Below are 19,713 nucleotides of genomic sequence, written 5' to 3'. Positions count from 1 at the left end.
TATAGTTTTCTCGGGATTTGTTATTTGTCCGTGTCTCATAAACCACTCAGACACTTGTTTTGTAATATCTTTTGCAGATGCAATAAGATGTTCTTCATTATTCCCTTTGGTCATTAGACTGAAATCACCTGCAAATAGCAGTGGCTCTGGATTCCTATCGTGTAATGGGAAATTATTTATGAGTGCCAAGACAGAAGTGGACCAAATGTTGAGCCCTGTGGGTCACTATGACTCGATACACATAGCTCAGAGAGGTGTACCTGGTGTTCATTTCCTTCCATGTACTTTATTTCTGTTACCTGAAACTGATATTCTGAATACAATGTAATTGACTCATTTGGCAAGCCACTTACACGATATCGTTTAAGCCTTCTCAGGAGCACAGAATGATCAATCGCATCAAATACCTTATTAGGTATAAGAATAATACTGAGATATTAGTGTAATTGTCCACTGCATGTAAGACAGCTTATCTGGTTGGAGGTAGATATTTCAGTTGAGTGTTATGGCTGAAGTTTGTAGTCAGTTTCAAAAGGAACCCTTTTTCAATAATTTTTGGAAACCCTGGCAATAATGGTATAGGCATAGATAAATTTATTTATCTCATAACACACAATTTCAAATCAATGTTGATTTGATGTAGTGGAGATGTATCTGGATTTTTACATTATTTTTTCACCCATTTCTGAGGTATTGCTACACAATTAGATACTGTTGTTTCCAGTATACAAAAGGAAATGTATAATTTCCTTGTTTAAACTGTAAAACTGTCCTCAAGGAATTCTTCAATTGAATAGTAACACTTTTCCACCTAACAGGTATAGAGTAAGTGTAACTAACTCCATGTAAAATATGTTACTTCCTTTTATTTTATTGTAAATTTTTAACCCCATATACTGTGGTGTGTGGGCATAGTGTTTTAAATGGTGTGTTGGTAGTTTAAAATTATCTCTGTGGTGAGTGCTGCAGTTATGGTCGAAATGGAAAGAGTTAAATTCTAATGGTCTCTCGACGACAGGAGACAGTACGGTACTGGGGTGCAAGACTCACACGTCTCTCGCAGTTGACGCCCGTATTGTGTGCAGCCGATCTTCTTCTCAGGTCAGATGGCTGCATCGATCTTCACAAACTCTTCTTCTCCAAAGACTATAGCTGGTTAAAGGAATTTCTAAATAGACTCCTTTTCTACTCCTGAAATGATTCTGCACTCTCAGGATACTTTGTTCAACTCTTATATTTTCATCCCCGCAATAAAACAACTTCACAAGTTTCACATAAGCATTCAACTCTCACGAGTCAACCCTGTCTTGGACCATTAGATACTAACAGGTACAATTACAATATGTATGGTTTAATAACCACTACGAAACCAGTTCTTGCTTCTCGCAAGTCCAACACCAGAAGATCCAATGTAAATGTCTTTAGTTCAATACATAATTCTTTTGTTCACAACAATACAGTCAAAGAATAGCGCATGCTTGCTCCTTGAACTGGACTTACAGCTTCTATGGCATGTGCTGCAAACACTTGTCCGTGCCGATTGACAATCACTGTTGCAGTATTTTCCCGATATACATCCATCCTGCACACACAAAAACCGGCGGCGAGGTAGACACATCTCCACTCTCTCACCCTCTTACTTAAATTATTGGGTATTCAAGATGTTGGAAAGCCGAGTGTCTCTAGAACTTACACTGAAATTCTCGAGGCACTACATATCACTCCCCTTAGCTCGAACTCACGATATTTTATATATATTCATTATGTACAATTACACAAAATAATTCTTTATCTTTTAACAGTGCCTCTCTTTCTACTAATAACCGTGCATATTTTACCACAATTATAATACATGACCCTCTCAATCCATGTTGGAGTTAGCTGTTTTCAATCTCCAAAAATTCATGAGTACCAAATCTATGTTTTCTATTCCTCTTCCAATCATAAATTCCAGGTGTACATAGCTCATGAATACTCTACTGCTTTGTTCTTACTTCCCGTACTACTTTTCTAAAGTAGATACTTATTCATTACTTATTATAATCTGGGGAAACTCTGGGTAGAATAAAAGTGTTCCGTTGTGGAACATTTGTAAACCTGAAACTTAATGAGGCTATTGATGCATAGAATTCAAACTTACCAGACTCATCCCTTTAAACGTGTGACTTCTGTCACAATACTGCCCTTTTTCCCTTTAGGAACAGTACCTATATCTTACCCAGGGTTGATCCTAGGAGTACCCTTTCTCCTTCCATTTTGGTAGGTACGCCCCATTCTTATTCCTATCCTGCTACGGTACAGGTCAGTCCCGTTCTTGTTGCCCTGTCTGCGCAGTATAGGTCAGCCTTTCATAGGTCTGCCTATCCGCCATTTTTCTCATCCAATAAATGTCGAGTGTGCCCTCCGTATCCTTCTTGCATAGGCCTCCTGGTTCATCGCCCTAGCATACATTTTTATGTATACTGTGGTGTCACTGCCAGACACCACACTTGCTGGGTGGTAGCCTTTTAAATCGGCCGCGGTCCGCTAGTATACGACAGACCCGCGTGTCGCCACTGTCAGTAATTGCAGACCGAGCGCCGCCACACGGCAGGTCTAGAGAGACGTACTGGCACTCGCCCCAGTTGTACAGCCGACGTTGCTAGGAAAGGTTCACTGAGAATTACGCCCTCATTTGCCGAGACGATAGTTAGCATAGCCTTCAGCTAAGTCAATTGCTACGACCTGGCAAGGTGCCATCACCAAGTTATATTGAGATGATAATACTGTATCAACAAGACCAATGTTCACCAATTGTGGATTAAAGTTAAGTATTCCAGCAGCTACGTACTTTTCTTTATAGCATTCATTATGTATCCTGTTTCAGACCTCACACCAGCCTGCGCGAGCTTATAGTGTGCATTTCGGCTTCCTCAAACAACATGGTGTTGGCACTTCTGCCGACACTTCATATACTATTCTTAAATATCCTCTGGTAAAGTTACAAATCTACTTTACACCTTAACTCCACTTTTCAATACTCCCTCTAATACCCTAGAGTCCTCTTTCACTCCCCACTCCTATTATATAGACGGATATCACGCCCACACATAGTAGATGCTATGTCTACCTGTATTTACTAACTCCCAGTAGATACTATGTCTTTTGTCAAAGGACTAGCATGGCACATGTAAACATATATTTGAGAGCGACAAAAATTAATGATGCAGAACCGTCACATATCGATAATGCAATATGTGCATCTACTCAGATGTACATATATCTTTATTTCCCTACATCCCTTGGCATTTATGACATTGTTCAGGTTCCTAATTCATAATTCTTCAGTCTGTGCTTAAGTATATCTTTGTATGTATGTATGTATGTAGATGTGTGTTTGTGTATCCTGATTCTTCGGCCTACTTATGAAATAAGTTGAAGGTTATTGAAACCACAGAAAATAAGAAGGACTTCAGTGATAGAAGTATATGCATATGGAAAGAGGGAAAGATAGACCGGTACTCAAATGCGAAGTGAGAAAGGAAAAAGTAGAACTGGTTGCTAAGATCGAAGAAGAGGAAGAAGATAGCCCCAAAGATAGGGAACCCCCCCCCCCCCCCCCCCTTTCCCCAGGATCCGTACTTCACCGGTACTTGAGTGACAAGCTGGAGGAGTTATTATGTTAAACATTTCCTACACAGTGGACATTCTCACCTTCACCTTTGAAGCCCCTGAAGAAAAATCTTAGCAACACCTATGGAATGGCAAATGGTGAAGAATCAGTTGCTCTTGTCTGCGAGGGTTGTCTGAAAGGTGGGATGTGTGATTAGTGTTAGTCGTGCTTGTACCTACACTACCCACCCCTTCCAAAAATGATATAAACCCTCCCCTTTACATTACATCTCACAAAAGGTATAAAATATTCTATAAAAATAGAAAATTATACACTACGATAACATAGCCGTTTGGTCATTCACTTTACACTATATTTCATACACACATAAAGTATTCCATTCAGATATCACTTTGTTTGAATAACACCATGATATTATACTTTTCACTCAAATAAAATTTTATTCATTTCATTTCATGTCTAGAGATCACTGTTCATCTGTGATTCTCTTAAATTGGTCTTAATCTTGTAGTCACATCCAATTTCCTACGTACTATAATTATAGGATAGTTTAAGAATTCAGGAATAGATTACAGAATAGTTTAAGATTTGAAGGGAATTCGGTGCAGGAAAACTAAGTTTGAAGAAACACTGAAAACAACTAGGGATCCGACGGTTGTCACTCCTCCCGTTAACACAGAACATTAACGTCCCTTGGAGACAGATGTGACTCTACCTGTTAACACAGAATGTTAATGTCCCTGAGGGACAGATGTGATTCTGCCCAGATCCCATGGATTTGATATTAACCTCACTTGAGCAAACGCGAACCAGTACTTTTTGTTAAATTTTGTGTGAAAGTCTACCCACAACAAAACAATCACTACTTTACTACACAACACTACATCAGATAAAGTTATTCTGTTTTCTACCTTGTCATGGACAAGTCTGAATTCCTCGCCCAAGTTTTCTATAACCTTGTTAGTATCATTAGGTTTGGAAAAAGCAACAGTCGCAACGTTTCTGGAGATTATACTCTTGGAAATTTTTCGATCTACAATTAGCTCAAAAGGTTCCGCCAGACTACTTACAATTATAATGTCAAAGTTGACTATTTTTTCTTTGAAATTTTGTTCTACATTATTTACTCACGAACTGACATCTTGTGTAGTAACAGCTTGTATACTAACATCTGGAGTTTTCGATTGCATAATTGATATTAATTCCTTGGATCGATCTGTGCTCTCTCTCAAGATTTCATTTCCTGTCTTACAGAATTAGCTTTAACATTACATCCATTTTCACAAAATTTTAATGTTCCACTAAATTCAGATTCTACATTATTACATTTATCTTCAATATCAAAGTCTAATTTTTTAGTTAGGTCCTGAAATTGTTCATCCTGTCTCTGGTTAAATTCAGTAAATAATTGATTAATGTGAGTATTCAAAGAACTAGTGAGTTCACTCTTTAAATCTAACTTCAGATTTTCTACCTCATCATTAAGAGTGTCAACTTTAGTCTTTAACAAAGCAGTATTTGCTGCTTGACTGTTCAAGGTTTCACTCTGGGCATTTAAACTAGAATGTACTAAACCTATTTCTTTTCACAGAGGTTCATTCTGAGCATTTGAATCTGTTCTTTGATCATCTAACTTAGCACTTGGGTCATCTAATCTAGCATTTAGTTCTTGTTTTAAAGTGGTTGAGTTTGCACTCTATGCATTTAATTTTTCACTCAAAGTTGCAGCTTGTACATTTGCAGCTGCACTTTGTGCTTCTAGTTTTTCACGTAAAGTGGCACTTCTTAACTGTACTAACTGTGTCCAGTCTGGCAGTCCCCTCTCAACTTCGCCAGCCATGCCTGGCTCTGAAGTTGTTCCATGTTGTTGTTCCTGATCCATACTTTTATTGATCTTAGACCTAGTAATCATCTAAAGAAAATTCACCACTGAGTACAATAACTATAACTTTACCAAAAATTTATTGTTTTTTGCTCACCCAGCGTAGAGTTCTAGCTGCATTGGTGAGCAGATGTGTAATCAGCACCGACGGACAGCATTGGCGCCGGCGGCATCGGACGTAGGTTTCAGCGCCGTTGGCGGTGAGCGGACTCGGAGTCAGCACCGGAGAGCTGCAGCTGGTGCAGTCAGCATTGCTGGCTGGTTACTGCATCAGTGTCAGCACGATGTACGTGTGTGAAGACTGCTTACCCTCCACACCCTATGTCCTCAGTCAAAAAGATGAGGTCTTCTCTCCAGTTTTCTCCGCCATTACTTTCTCATGTCTTTTATAGCGTTGCACTCACAACTTTCTTCCATTTGTTCATTGGACTCAATACAATTTCAGGAAACAGTTCTCGTATCTTGTTATGCTCGGTTGCTATGGCAACGTCTAACATCTTCTTTCGTTTTCTGTTTTCTAATCCCCGTTTTTTTCGTGTCCTGTCACTTACGTCACCACGTTCTGATGGTTTTTGGACAACAGGAGACAATATGGTATTGGGGTGCAAGACTCACACGTCTCTCACAGTTGACTTGCGTATTGTGGCAGCCGATCTTCTTCTCGGGTCAGACAGCTGCATTGACCTTCACAAACTCTTCTTCTATGAAGACTATAGTTGGTTAAAGGAATTTCAAAATAGACTTCTTTTCTACTCTTGAAATGATTCTGTACTCTCAGAATACTTTTGTTCAACTGTGTTATATTTTCATACTTACTCACTTACTTACTTACTCCTTGGCTCTACAGCACTTGAAGGGCCTTGGACTGCATCACAATATCCTGCCATTCCATCCAATCCATGGCTATCCACCTCCATCCTCTGACACTCAGCTTTTTCATGTCTTCTTCAACTCCATCTACTCATCTCTTTCTGGGATATCCCCTCCGCCATCTGCCTCCAGCTGGGCCATCAAAAATCCTCTTACATGCTCTGTCTTCTTCCATTTTCACCATATGCCCTGCCCACTGCAGTTTCTTATTTTAATGCTAGTGACAATGTCAGGTTCTTCAAAAAGGTGTCGTAGTCCTGCATTCGTATGAATGTGCCATCCTTCTTGATCATATATTGGGCTATTTATTTTATGTAGCACCTTTCTCTCCCAAATGCTAATGATCCTTTCCTCATTTACAGTCATGGTCCATGTTTCGGCACCATACGTAACAACTGGTCTTATAATTTTTTTTTTTTTTTTTTTTGTAAATGAGGATTTTGGATTTTCGTGATAGCAGCGAACTCCTGAGCAAGGGTAATGTGACAAAGTAGCATCTGTTACCTGCTGCTATTCTGGCTTTCGCCTTACTGCCAATGTCATTTGTCTCAGTGATATTCGACCCAAGGTACTTGAAGTCTCTCACCTTTTCAAACTCCCTGTCGGCTATCCTGAGAGTTGGTAGGTTTTGTTGGTTGGTCATTGCCATACACTTGGTCTTTTTGACATTGACTGTCAGGCCAAGTTACCTTGCACCTTTCCCTAGTTGTTGATAGGCTTCACCTAGCACAGCAGTGTTTTGTGCGAGTAATGCCACACCATCGGCATAGGCTAGGTACTGCAGTGTATGATTAAAGAAGGTTCCTCCTTTATTTAACTCTATCTGACTTATGACTTTTTCTAGGCAAAGGTTGAATAGCAATGAGGATATATTTTCACCCTGTCTAAGTCCCTTCTTCACTTCCACTTCTCTGGATATTTCGCCCTGTATTTTTACTTTGCAAGTTTCACATAAGCGTTCAACTCTCACGAGACATCCCAGTCTTGGACCATTAGATACTAGCAGGTATAATTAAAATATGTGTGGTTTTCATAACTACTACAAAACCAGTTCTTGCTTCTCGCAAGTCCAACACCAGAAAATCCAATGTAAATGTCTTTAGTTCAATACATAATTCATTTGTTCACAACAATACAGTCGAAGAATAGAGCGTGCTTGCTCCTTGAACTGGACATACAGCATCTATGGTACGTGCTGCAGACGCTTGTCCACACCAGTCGACTGTCACTATTGCAGTACTTTCCTGATACATATCCATCCTGCATACACAAAAACCAGAGGCGAGGTAGACACATCTCCACTCTCTCACCCTCTTACTTAAAATATTGAGTGTTTGAGATGGTGGAAAGCTGAGTGCCTCTAGAACTTACACTGCAATTCTTCAGGCACTACAAAATGTATGTTTATTTTTATATAAGAACAACAATACTTCATATGTAAAAGGAAGGTATAGATAGTATTGTAAGATTTTTTAACAGTGAGCAATATGATGACCATTATTTTGCAACACACATGTTCCTAATGTTTTTCTTTCTTTCTTTCTTTTTTTCTTTCTTCTTTTTTTTTTAAATACTAGAAGTCTTGTGACATTTGCCAAATTTCTCCAGAAGATTATCAGAATGAATAACTGACTCAAAGCGAAATAGAAAGACTATCTCTGTGATTACTGTGCTTTTGGCACTTGACACAATGTACAGTGCAGAAGCTAGGCTGTTAAGTTTGTTTGCAAAGCAGCTAAACCGTACCTTCTAATTTAAATTTTTATGAAAACTTACTTTTAAGAATTTCATGTGGTTTACTTCTGGTGTATCCTCAGCCTTACAACTTACCTTTATTTTGCTTTGTTATTGTCTTTAATGATATACTTAATTGGTTTCAAAATAATGGGTTATCACTAAATGTTAACAAGACCCAGATTGTTCATTTCCAAGTAAGTAAAAAAGTGGAAGTCAGTTAAGTATTAAATGTAATGGTAGTGACTTACTAGAAGTTGAGTCATTCAAGTTCCTGGGTGTACACATTGACAGCAATCAAAAACAGTCTGAACATATTTTACAACTTCTAAAAAAACTCAGTTCAGCAACATTTGCTATTTGTATTATTTCCACTGTCAGTGACTGAGACACCACAAATTCTGCTTATTTTAGTTACTTCCATCCACTATTGTTGTATGGAATAGTTTTCTGGTGTTATCAGCCACTGATGAAAAAAATGTTCATTGCCCAGAAGAGAGTTATAAGGATAATGAGCGGAGTCCCACCTAGACACTCTTGTAGAAACCTTTTTAGAAAATTAGGGATACTGACAACTACATGTCAATATATCTATTCCTTGTTATGTTTCACTGGTGAAAATGAGCAACCAATGATTCATAGCATACTTACAATACCAGGAAGAATATGGACCCCCCCATTATGAATTAAAAACCTTAGTATTGTACAAAAAGAGGTCCATTACATGAGCTGGAATGTGTTCAATGCTATCACACCATCACTGAAATCACTTGTCTGTGAACTTCACAAATTTAAACAACAGCTCAAACACTATCTAATTTTATTCAGTTGATGAAAATTTCGCTTGTGTTAACTCTAATTGATTTTTTCTTTTAATTAAATCTGATGTACTCTTATGCATTACAGTAGTCAGAATCATTGTTAACATTACTATGTCTTTTATGTTGCTATTTAGGTCCACCTTCATTTTAACTTTCTTAAATGTAATTTTGTCTATACCAGATGAAGTGTAGGTGTCTTATACGCATATCTTCTCATGCAAGAGGGTTTTTTATGTATGGGATTTATGGGATCTAAATAAATAAATAAACATATCTAAAAACAAAGATGATGTAACTTACCAAACGAAAGCGCTGGCATGTTGATAGACACAAAAACAAACACAAACATACACACAAAATTCAAGCTTTCGCAACCAACGGTTGCTTCATCAGGAAAGAGGGAAGGAGAGGGAAAAACTAAAGGATGTGGGTTTTAAGGGAGAGTGTAAGGAGTCATTCCAATCCTGGGAGCGGAAAGACTTACCTTAGGGGGAAAAAAGGACAGGTATACACTCGCACACACACGCATATCCATCCGCACGTACACAGACACAAGCAGACATTTCAAAATAAATAAACAAACAAACATCAAACCCTGCGAGACTCCTTGACCAGTTGTTTTCCAGTTTGAGGTGTAATTTTTTCAATTTGAAATTATGATTACTATTGTTTCCTATCTATCAAGTAAAACAGTGTCGGTGATTCTGTATATATGTAATTCACATAGAAGTAAGGAAGCGTTATCAAATTGAAAGCTTTTGTCAGATCACAGAATATTCCTGTGACCTTTCTACCATTATCTAATGGGGAGCATATCTTTTGAGTAAACAAATTGAACTGCATTTACAGTGCTTTTTCCTTGTCAGAATCTTAATTGGCTTTTAAAAATTATGGTTTTTATAGTTGGTAATTTCTGAATTTGTTTTGCTGCAATCTTTTCAAACACAGTACCAGCAGGAGAGAGATAGGCAGTAATTCCCCATGTATTCTGTTAATCACATTTTGAGTAGTGGTTTTATCTCAGCGTATTTTAATACATTTGGAAAACATCCTTGCTCAAAATATTGGTTTATGATAACTGACAGTTGTTATGAAATGTTATTACACACACTCTTGATGACAGATGTGGGTATAGTTACCTATATAAGGCTGACACCATTTTCATATAGGTGAACTGTTTTTGTTGTTTTTAGCTGCTTTGGAAAGACCCCACTTGATAACGATGAATGGCAGATATGCAGCAAAGGAAAGAGCATGTGCCTTGCTGATATCTTGATAATATAATCCAGTATATCATCAACACCAGCTGAAAATTAACTCGTCAAGGAATTAATGGTATTTAGGAGATCAGCTGAGCCTAATGTACTGAAAAACATGGGCAGATTATTTATTTCATTATTATCAAGTTCTCTCAGTGTTGCATTGGGTGGATTTCAAAATTTTTTCAACACTGATTTATACCTAAAGCATTTTACATGGTATTTTGCATTATCATATTAATATATTGTATCTATAAAATTTTGTGAGAAATTTAGTACAGTATTCCTTGCCTGCATAAAATGAAACAATTCACTCAGTTATGAAACCTATTAATGCTGATCATCTGCATATAATTTAGGAGTCAGTGAATAATGGAAATAGTTTTCAGCACCATGTGCTAAATATCCTTTTTGTTCTATTAACAGATGAAGATGGAGAGCATAATTACTTGCATTTTATGTACAAATGCTACTAGCCAAATTTTACATTAGGCAAATTTAGCCTAGTCCTAGATTTCTTTCTTGAAATACACTCCTGGAAACTGAAATAAGAACACCGTCAATTCATTGTCCCAGGAAGGGGAAACTTTATTGACACATTCCTGGGGTCAGATACATCACATGATCACACTGACAGAACCACAGGCACATGGACACAAGCAACAGAGCATGCACAATGTCGGCACTAGTACAGTGTATATCCACCTTTCGCAGCAATGCAGGCTGCTATTCTCCCATGGAGACGATCGTAGAGATGCTGGATGTAGTCCTGTGGAACGGCTTGCCATGCCATTTCCACCTGGCGCCTCAGTTGGACCAGCGTTCGTGCTGGACGTGCAGACCGCGTGAGACGACGCTTCATCCAGTCCCAAACATGCTCAATGGGGGACAGATCCGGAGATCTTGCTGGCCAGGGTAGTTGACTTACACCTTCTAGAGCATGTTGGGTGGCACGGGATACATGCGGACGTGCATTGTCCTGTTGGAACAGCAAGTTCCCTTGCCGGTCTAGGAATGGTAGAACGATGGGTTCGATGACGGTTTGGATGTACCGTGCACTATTCAGTGTCCCCTCGACGATCACCAGTGGTGTACGGCCAGTGTAGGAGATCGCTCCCCACACCATGATGCCGGGTGTTGGCCCTGTGTGCCTCGGTCGTATGCAGTCCTGATTGTGGCGCTCACCTGCACGGCGCCAAACACGCATACGACCATCATTGGCACCAAAGCAGAAGCGACTCTCATCGCTGGAGACGACACGTCTCCATTCGTCCCTCCATTCACGCCTGTCGCGACACCACTGGAGGCGGGCTGCACGATGTTGGGGCGTGAGCGGAAGACGGCCTAACGGTGTGCGGGACCGTAGCCCAGCTTCATGGAGATGGTTGCGAATGGTCCTCGCCGATACCCCAGGAGCAACAGAGTCCCTAATTTGCTGGGAAGTGGCGGTGCGGTCCCCTAAGGCACTGCGTAGGATCCTACGGTCTTGGCGTGCATCCGTGCGTCGCTGCGGTCTGGTCCCAGGTCGACGGGCACGTGCACCTTCCGCCGACCACTGGCGACAACATCGATGTACTGTGGAGACCTCACGCCCCACGTGTTGAGCAATTCGGCGGTACGTCCACCCGGCCTCCCGCATGCCCACTATACGCCCTCGCTCAAAGTCCGTCAACTGCACATACGGTTCACGTCCACGCTGTCGCGGCATGCTACCAGTGTTAAAGACTGCGATGGAGCTCCGTATGCCACGGCAAACTGGCTGACACTGACGGCGGCGGTGCACAAATGCTGCGCAACTAGCGCCATTCGACGGCCAACACCGCGGTTCCTGGTGTGTCCGCTGTGCCGTGCGTGTGATCATTGCTTGTACAGCCCTCTCGCAGTGTCTGGAGCAAGTATGGTGGGTCTGACACACCGGTGTCAATGTGTTCTTTTTTCCATTTCCAGGAGTGTAGTTTATGTCATATTATAGGAGAGTTTTTCTGTGACACTGCAGTTTTGGGTGGTATTGTCACCATTCCCAAAAGGAATGTATAAGACCAGTTCAAAACAATAGTAATCAGGAAACATATTATTTCTAATGACTTGGAGTTTAAAAAATCCCAAAAACTGTCTGGATATGGATAATTAAATTGTACTGAAATAAATCACTTGATGATTGCCATACGAGAGCACATACTACAAAACTTTGAAGTTTGTGGATGTGCAGTCTATGACAGATTACTATAATTTGGTTAGGAAAGCAGTAATTAGTGCACTAAAGCTTTTTTAAGTAAAATGCTTGTATGATAACATTACACTAACTGTCTTCACTTTCAAAGTGAGAAGCCTTGGAGAAAAGAGTGGCATGTTACAATGTAGCAACAGAACAATTTGGTGGTGCTAAATTCAGCCTATTTCTATGATCGGTATTTGTTATCAAAATTAGTTAGCAAAAATTTCTTATACATAGATGCCAAAATGATAAAACAGCTAGAATCACTACAAACATTAAAACAAAAAATGGGACATTTAAAAGGTAGATAGTAAAGACTGCAATTTGGCCGTTATAAAATCTTCTCAGCCAATATTCTGTTACAATGACAAATTGAAAATTTCCTCACTTCCACAATGGATGTATATTTATTTTATAGGCAACAGAATTACAAATTAAGAAATCCATTAAAGAATCAAGATTCATTGGACTTAGTATGAAGAAGTATGTCTCACTGTTCTTCAATTATAGTAGCTTAATGTTGGAAGTTTTTAGATTGTTTTGAGAATTTTTTTCAGATAAGGATGCAGTAATTATGAAATTTAGAGCACTGTTAAGTACTTGCAGCATATCTGCTGACACAAGTTATGAGAGACTTTGCAATGTGGGATACTAATTTGCTACTGAAATTTTTCTGTTGCAGGTACTATTATACTGCTGGCACTGACTTTCCTTACACCATATTTCCGATATATACCAAGAGCAACCATTGCAGCTGTTCTTATAGCTGCTGTCATGTTCATGATAGAATTTCATGCAATTATGCCATTATGGAGATCAAAAAGTAAGTAACAATTAATGTAAATTATTTCCATTACTGATGCTTCTTTTTACATCATATAATTATGTATAATTAGATCAAATAGTTAATGGATTTTATTAAAAGAATTGATTAGCTTTGTATTTTTATGACAGTTTTATAAACATGCTTAAGTACTATGATTTTTACATGTAATATCTTGTGCAATTTTTCAGAATGGGATTTTTTTGTGATGGTTGCTACATTCTTCATCAGTCTGATGAGTGGAGTTGAAGTTGGATTAATTTCTGGCATTGCTATTGATATGGCACATTTGTTATTTCTGTGGGCAAGACCAACAATAAACATAAATCGCCACAAGGTAAAAAATTATGCATAGTGAAGCACACAAAGCTTAGTAGAAGAATATTTTACTAGTTTGATTTCACAAGTGGCAGTTAGTTTCTTTTTAGCGAACATATAATTATGTACTTTACTGTGTAATATACATCTAAATCCACCCACATGACTAATTGCACCTTGTTGCAATATATTGGTTTGCAGGAAGAAATTGGCTTTTAACGTATCACAAATGTTTGATTGTTGGGCATACATATGGCTAAAATTTCATATTTTCCCCTATGATTTCATGGTTTACATGACCATGAGTGAAACCCAATACTACAGATTTTTAGCCTGGTGCTTAAAGAGTGGCCCATACATTCTCAAGAAAAAATAAAATAAATAACATATTGCTTAGTATTTTTGTAGATCTCCCAGATGACAAGTTGTTTAACTGAATTTCATTGTAACAAAATGTACACTAAAAGGTTTTTACGTTGCAGTTTTCCAATGGTGATGAGTACTTGCTGGTGAGCCCAGACATGGGTCTGTATTATGCTGCTGTTGAGTATCTGACAGCTGAGATAAACACTGCTGCAATGAGTGATGGGGAAAGTCTGCTGCCAGTTGTGGTAGATTTTGCCTCCATTAAGGGAACCGACTATTCTACAGCTATGGTAGACTTACATATTTCACTTTTGGGATTAGTTTCTGGCCATTGCCTGTTTAATAAAATAATGTTAAATTATTTATTTTACAGGGAATAAAAATACTTGTTGCTGATTTTGAAAGAAGACGACAACCTTTAGTATTTATGAATGTAAGGCCCATTGTTCTTTTAACATTTGGTGGAGCAAATGTAGAAATTAAACACTGTAAAAATGAGGAAGAAGTCTTTGATCTTCTATATGGTACGTACATCAGCAGTAAATAAATGCAGATAACTGAGCAAAATTAGTCTTAGTTGATTTTACATTATTAATGTAGGTTGATCAAAGGCACACTACCATGAACTAAAGCTTTGTTACAGTATGATGTAGATCTACATCAGTGCCAGTTTTAAATGTGTTTCAGACTTCATAAGCATTATATTTAAATAGCACACCTAACTTACCAGAAGAAATTATCCACATCATAGCAGAGCCACCATGGGCTATGTTTTACAATAGGAATGAAATATACAATGTAAGTAATATATTTGTTTAATCTGCTACCGTATGAGGTGTGATCAGAAAGTAACGGGAATTTTGTTTTCCTGAAAGAATCTTCATTTATTCATCAACATTGACTTTGTCCCCTTTAAAGTAGTACCCTTCAGATCTAATATGCTTATGCTTGCACTTTTTCCAATCTTGGAAGAACTTCTGAAACTCACTTTTTGTTTGGTATTCAGCTTCTCCAGCAATTCTGTTTTTATCTCATAAATGGTGGCAAAACAATGTCCTTTCATGGTTCTCTTCAGCCTCGGGAATAGAAAGAAGTCTCAGGGGCCTTGTCCAATACAGTGGCTGCGACTACATAATGATTTTGTTTTTTTTTACTAAAATTCATGAACAAGCATTGAGGTGTGAGCAGGGACATTATCATGATGCAATTTCCATGAATGGTTTTGCCACTGTTCTTGTCATTTTCTTTGGACTGATTTATGGAAATGCACATATCTTTCATGTAATATACCTTATTGACCATATGAACATAAGATAGGAGCTCATGATGTGCTATCCCATTGTAATTGAAGAAAACAATGAAAAGAACCTTCACATGTGATCGAACTTGTTGATTTTTTTGGCCTTGACCCCTCAGGCAGTTTCCATTGGGACCACTGGTCCTCAGTTTTGATGTCATACCTATATACACATGTTTTGTAACTCTTTCTAACCATCTTTTGAAGTTGTAGATTGTTGTCGACTTCATTCAGCAGTTCCTGAGCGATGTCTGTGTAACATCATTTTTGGTCGAGATTCAGCAATTTCGGAACAAATTTTGCTGCTACACTTTTCATGCCCAAAACATACAAAAAATTGTTTGGCATGAGCCAAAGTATATGCTGACATCATCTGCAACCTCTCTGATGGTGAGCTGGTGATTTTCCAGAACCATTTTCTTTACTCCTTCCATGTTGTTGCAAGTAACTGATATGGTAGGGCATCTGGGGTGGTCATTGTCTTCAACATCTACTCAACCCCCTTTGAAATGTTTATGCATCTCATAAACTCTTGTCTTAATCATATCAGATTTGCCAAAAGTTGCAGTTTGTTCCAGTTTTCAATCAAAATTTAATGAAAATTCTTTGATCCATCTTTTGAAAGTAATAATTCACCAAGCAGTGAAAAACATGTATAACCTTTTCAGTTGTCAAAAATAATCTAAATGTTCAAAAAAGTTGAAGATGTGAACATACCAACAAAATTTTAAAAAAGTTATAAAAATTTGAAAATTGGATGTATAAAGCATGCAAAATTAAAAAATTTCTCTTGCTTTTTGATTAATACTTGTACATGATCCCTACCAGTTGTTAATGTGGTGAATGCTCTTTCAACTCTTTCTACTCTCCTTGATTCTTTGATACCATTCCTGCTGCATTAACAGAGTGGGTCTTAATTATTTTCAGCTAATCAATCTCCAAGCATTTCTCCTCTCAGGATTTATTGTCAGCTCCAATCTTCCAATGTTAGTTGAAAAGTCTACAAATCAATAGTATTATATAAAGACAAGTTGTTGTTTTAAGTTGTTACCAAAAATCTCAGAAAGTTCTTGACAAATGTACTTCTAATTTTTATATGATACTCTAGTGAGCATTCAGATGGGAAATGTGTTAACCAAAAATCACAAAACGCTCATGACCCATTTGCTAACAAACATTCAGATGGTCATAGGAAATATATTATTTTAAACTGACTGTGAGAAAGAAAATGAGGAGTGTTTTTTCAAAAGATGATAAATGCTCAATTTTTCAGAATTCAGATTTTTGTAGTTACAAATCAAGATTGTTGCCATGTATGGCCTGTGGTCAAAATACAATAATACCATTGTTATAGGGTGTTGATAACTATGCGTTTTTGTAAAAATTGATATTTGCTCTTAGCTGGTTAAAAGAAAAATTGATAAACGCAAACTGTACTTTGCTTCTGGGAGACCTGAAGGGAGAATAACAATGTAGGATATCAGTTACAATGTAGGACTTCAGTAACAATGTGGAACATGATTGCCAATGATAATGTGAGAGAGTTTTCTGAAAGAAAAAAAAGGAACATAAACTGTAGACAGTCACTTGCCTCCAGGAATTTAGAGGTTTACACAACAACATTAACTCCTGATTATTGTTCAGTTTGAGCCAGCTTTGTTAGGGAGAAGCCTGCAGTAAAAGAGTAGGCTGGTAAACTGTAAAATGGGGGTTAACACAAGTGATTCAGAAAATGGCATACATGTAATTGAGTTCTGAGGTGGTAAGAACCCCAAGACAAGACAGAAAGCATCTGGGAAGTCCAACAAGAACAAGGAAATGCCAGCTACTGACTGTTCACATAGGTTACCAGACATACCAGTGAATCCAAAAGTTTCAGGAAGAAAAGAATAGATAGCAGCTGATCTCACTTCTGATGATGGTCCAGGATATATTGTTACTAAAATACATGGGAATCACATCACAAAAATACAGGAACATCAGGAAAGAACCAAAAAGAAAAAGTACTGTTTCAATATAGTACAGCATAAGGAAGAAAAATGGTCAGACAGTACTTGTATGTGCTGCAACATTTCAATCAACATCCAAGGACAGACTCTCAAATTTGGCCACAAAATTTCATGTAAGAGATAAGTCACCAAATGAAAATCAAGGGGGAGATGGCAGCACTACTAAAATAATGAAGTTGCTCAAGCTATAAAGAATGATATCGAAACACATAGGAGTAAAGAGAGCCACTTCTCACAGAAAAATTCCAAAAGAGGATATTTACTGTTCAAGCTGAATATAATCAAAGTAAGGAAACATTTACATAAAAAAGGGAATCATCAGGCCCTCCTACTTGCTGTTTATTGAAGTACAAACATATTTTATATCACTGATTTAATTTGCCATCTGAAACCCCTTATCCAGATACATGCTCAACATGCAAGATTGGTCAACTGAAATTAAAAAAGGAACAAGATCTGGAGAGAGATAAACAATTTGAAAAGGAAAGAGATCGGGAGGAAAATAAGCAATTAATAAGAAACCTCAGTTTGCACAAGCTTCATGCAAAAAAGTTCTATGCAGTTGTTCAGGGTTAATTTTCCATCTTCATTTTTGAAGTCCAAATTAGGTGGTCGGTAAGTTTGGAGAATTTGTTTAAAACTTTTACAGAACTTGCTGGTGTTGTTCTTTTGCAAGTCTTCTTCAATTAGTGATAGCTGGTTCGCTTCAAAGTTCCTTTTGACTGCCTTTATCATTTTTTATGTTTGACACTTTTGTTGTTTAAAGCAGGTGCAGTCCTCACTTCTTTTGTTAGAGTATTATTTATATCAGACATGTTTTCTAAGCAATAATGCTTTTTGACACTGTCCATTCCATCATGTCATTGCTGAAATTGTTGTTTCTTTGTTTTAAAAGCTTCAGTATCAGTTTTAGGAATCTTATGACCTTGCCTTGGACTCCTTGTTTGTGGAATAACTTTCATTTTTATTGTGGTTAGACAGTGATCTGTTACTATATTTGCACCCTTTCTAACTTTAATTCCTTTTTGACTGTTAAAAGATATAGCTACATAGGCAATCTGAAATTCTACTAGGTTTGTATTAGGTGATTACCAAGTTTTCTGTTTTCTTGGCAGTTTCTTAAAATTTATGGACGTCAATTTGAGGTTGAAGCCTCTGCATAAATCTATTAGTATTACCCATTTTTATTTGCCCTTTTGTGTACTGGATACTCTTCACCAGTTTTGCTGAGCTTTCTCTTTTTTTGAATTTGTGCAGTGATGTCCCCTAGTAAAATTTTAACATTATTCAATGGAACTTTTGATAGTTCAGGTTCCAGTGAATCCCAGAAGCTTTCTACTTTCTCTTGATTTCTTTTGTTGTCCTCATTTATTGGATCATGACAGTGGCCCGCCACGAATTCCTTTCCTGTGCTAACATCTTCATCGCAGAGTACCACTTGCAACCTACGTCCTCAATTATTTGCTTGACGTATTCTAATCTCTGTCTTCTTCTACAATTTTTGCCCTCTACAGCTCCCTGTAGTACCATGGAAGTCATTCCCTCATGTCTTAGCAGATGTCCTATCATCCTGTCCCTTCTCCTTATCAGTGTTTTCCACATATTCCTTTCCTCTCCGATTCTGCGTAGAACCTCCTCATTCCTTATCTTATCAGTCCACCTAATTTTCAACATTCGTCTATAGCACCACATCTCAAATGCTTCGATTCTCTTCTGTTCCGGTTTCCCACAGTCCATGTTTCACTACCATACAATGCTGTACTCCAGACATACATCCTCAGAAATATCTTCCTCAAATTATGTTTCTTTTAACAGAAAAACATTATAAGCTAGGAAGCTCTAACATTCAACCATAGAAAAGTAAGATGCATTAAGTGACACAATCTTTCTTGGTTGGCTGTAAGTCTGAACTATTGATAAGATCACCAGCCTTAAAATGAAGATTTATTTTTCTTTCAGGTGAGAAAGAATCAGGCAAATCAGAAAATCTACCGATGTTAAGAGCGAAACTGGAAATGGATGATTTGGTTACCAGCAAAGTTGACACCAAAATTAATGTTCCACCCGAACTGCCAGCAAGAAAATTCTCTTAAACCAACACTCATAGTGGCTATTTATTAACTCTATTAAATGTTTTGTGGTTGTTCTTTTGATAATAAACTATTTATAAAGAAAATATACAAATATATATGTTTTTCATTTTTACCCTCATATTGCCGTTTCCAGCAGTTCTGCTATGATATGTCCTCTACCCTTGTGGCTGACTATTTAATGTAGGCAATGCATTCCTTACTGCTCTTCAGTACTTTTTTTCAAGATGGGCTTCTCTGGAATTTTTCTGTTGTTCAGCAAATACAGAAGAGTCACGTGAGAGACTTAAAAATCATGGAGTTAAATTGCCAAATTCGGCTTTACTCTACATTGAAATGGGCAATTACAAAATTTTATGCATGTTGCTGTTTTGTGCAGCAATGCTAGCAATCCTTAATGATTGAAACCCAACTCC

At 37.8% G+C, this 19,713-nt stretch overlaps 1 protein-coding gene across 2 annotated transcripts in view; it reads left to right on the top strand.

Moving 5' to 3' along the window:
* LOC124596020 (sodium-independent sulfate anion transporter) overlaps window positions 1–19,340 on the top strand; it is a 109,155-nt gene extending 89,815 nt beyond the window's left edge. For both annotated transcript variants that reach the window (XM_047134977.1, XM_047134978.1), the window contains exons 8-12: window positions 13,077–13,217; window positions 13,409–13,554; window positions 14,018–14,191; window positions 14,275–14,425; window positions 19,167–19,340. In XM_047134977.1, the coding sequence (XP_046990933.1) occupies window positions 13,077–13,217; window positions 13,409–13,554; window positions 14,018–14,191; window positions 14,275–14,425; window positions 19,167–19,300 (746 nt within the window). In that variant the 3' untranslated portion in view covers window positions 19,301–19,340. The remainder of the gene's footprint in view (window positions 1–13,076; window positions 13,218–13,408; window positions 13,555–14,017; window positions 14,192–14,274; window positions 14,426–19,166) is intronic.
* Window positions 19,341–19,713: the final 373 nt, after the last annotated feature.

This window comes from Schistocerca americana, chromosome 2, assembly GCF_021461395.2.
Source record: "Schistocerca americana isolate TAMUIC-IGC-003095 chromosome 2, iqSchAmer2.1, whole genome shotgun sequence".
Taxonomy (NCBI): domain Eukaryota; kingdom Metazoa; phylum Arthropoda; class Insecta; order Orthoptera; family Acrididae; genus Schistocerca; species Schistocerca americana.
Note: the sequence above shows the minus strand (reverse complement) of the source record. Positions and strands in the feature narration are given on the sequence as shown.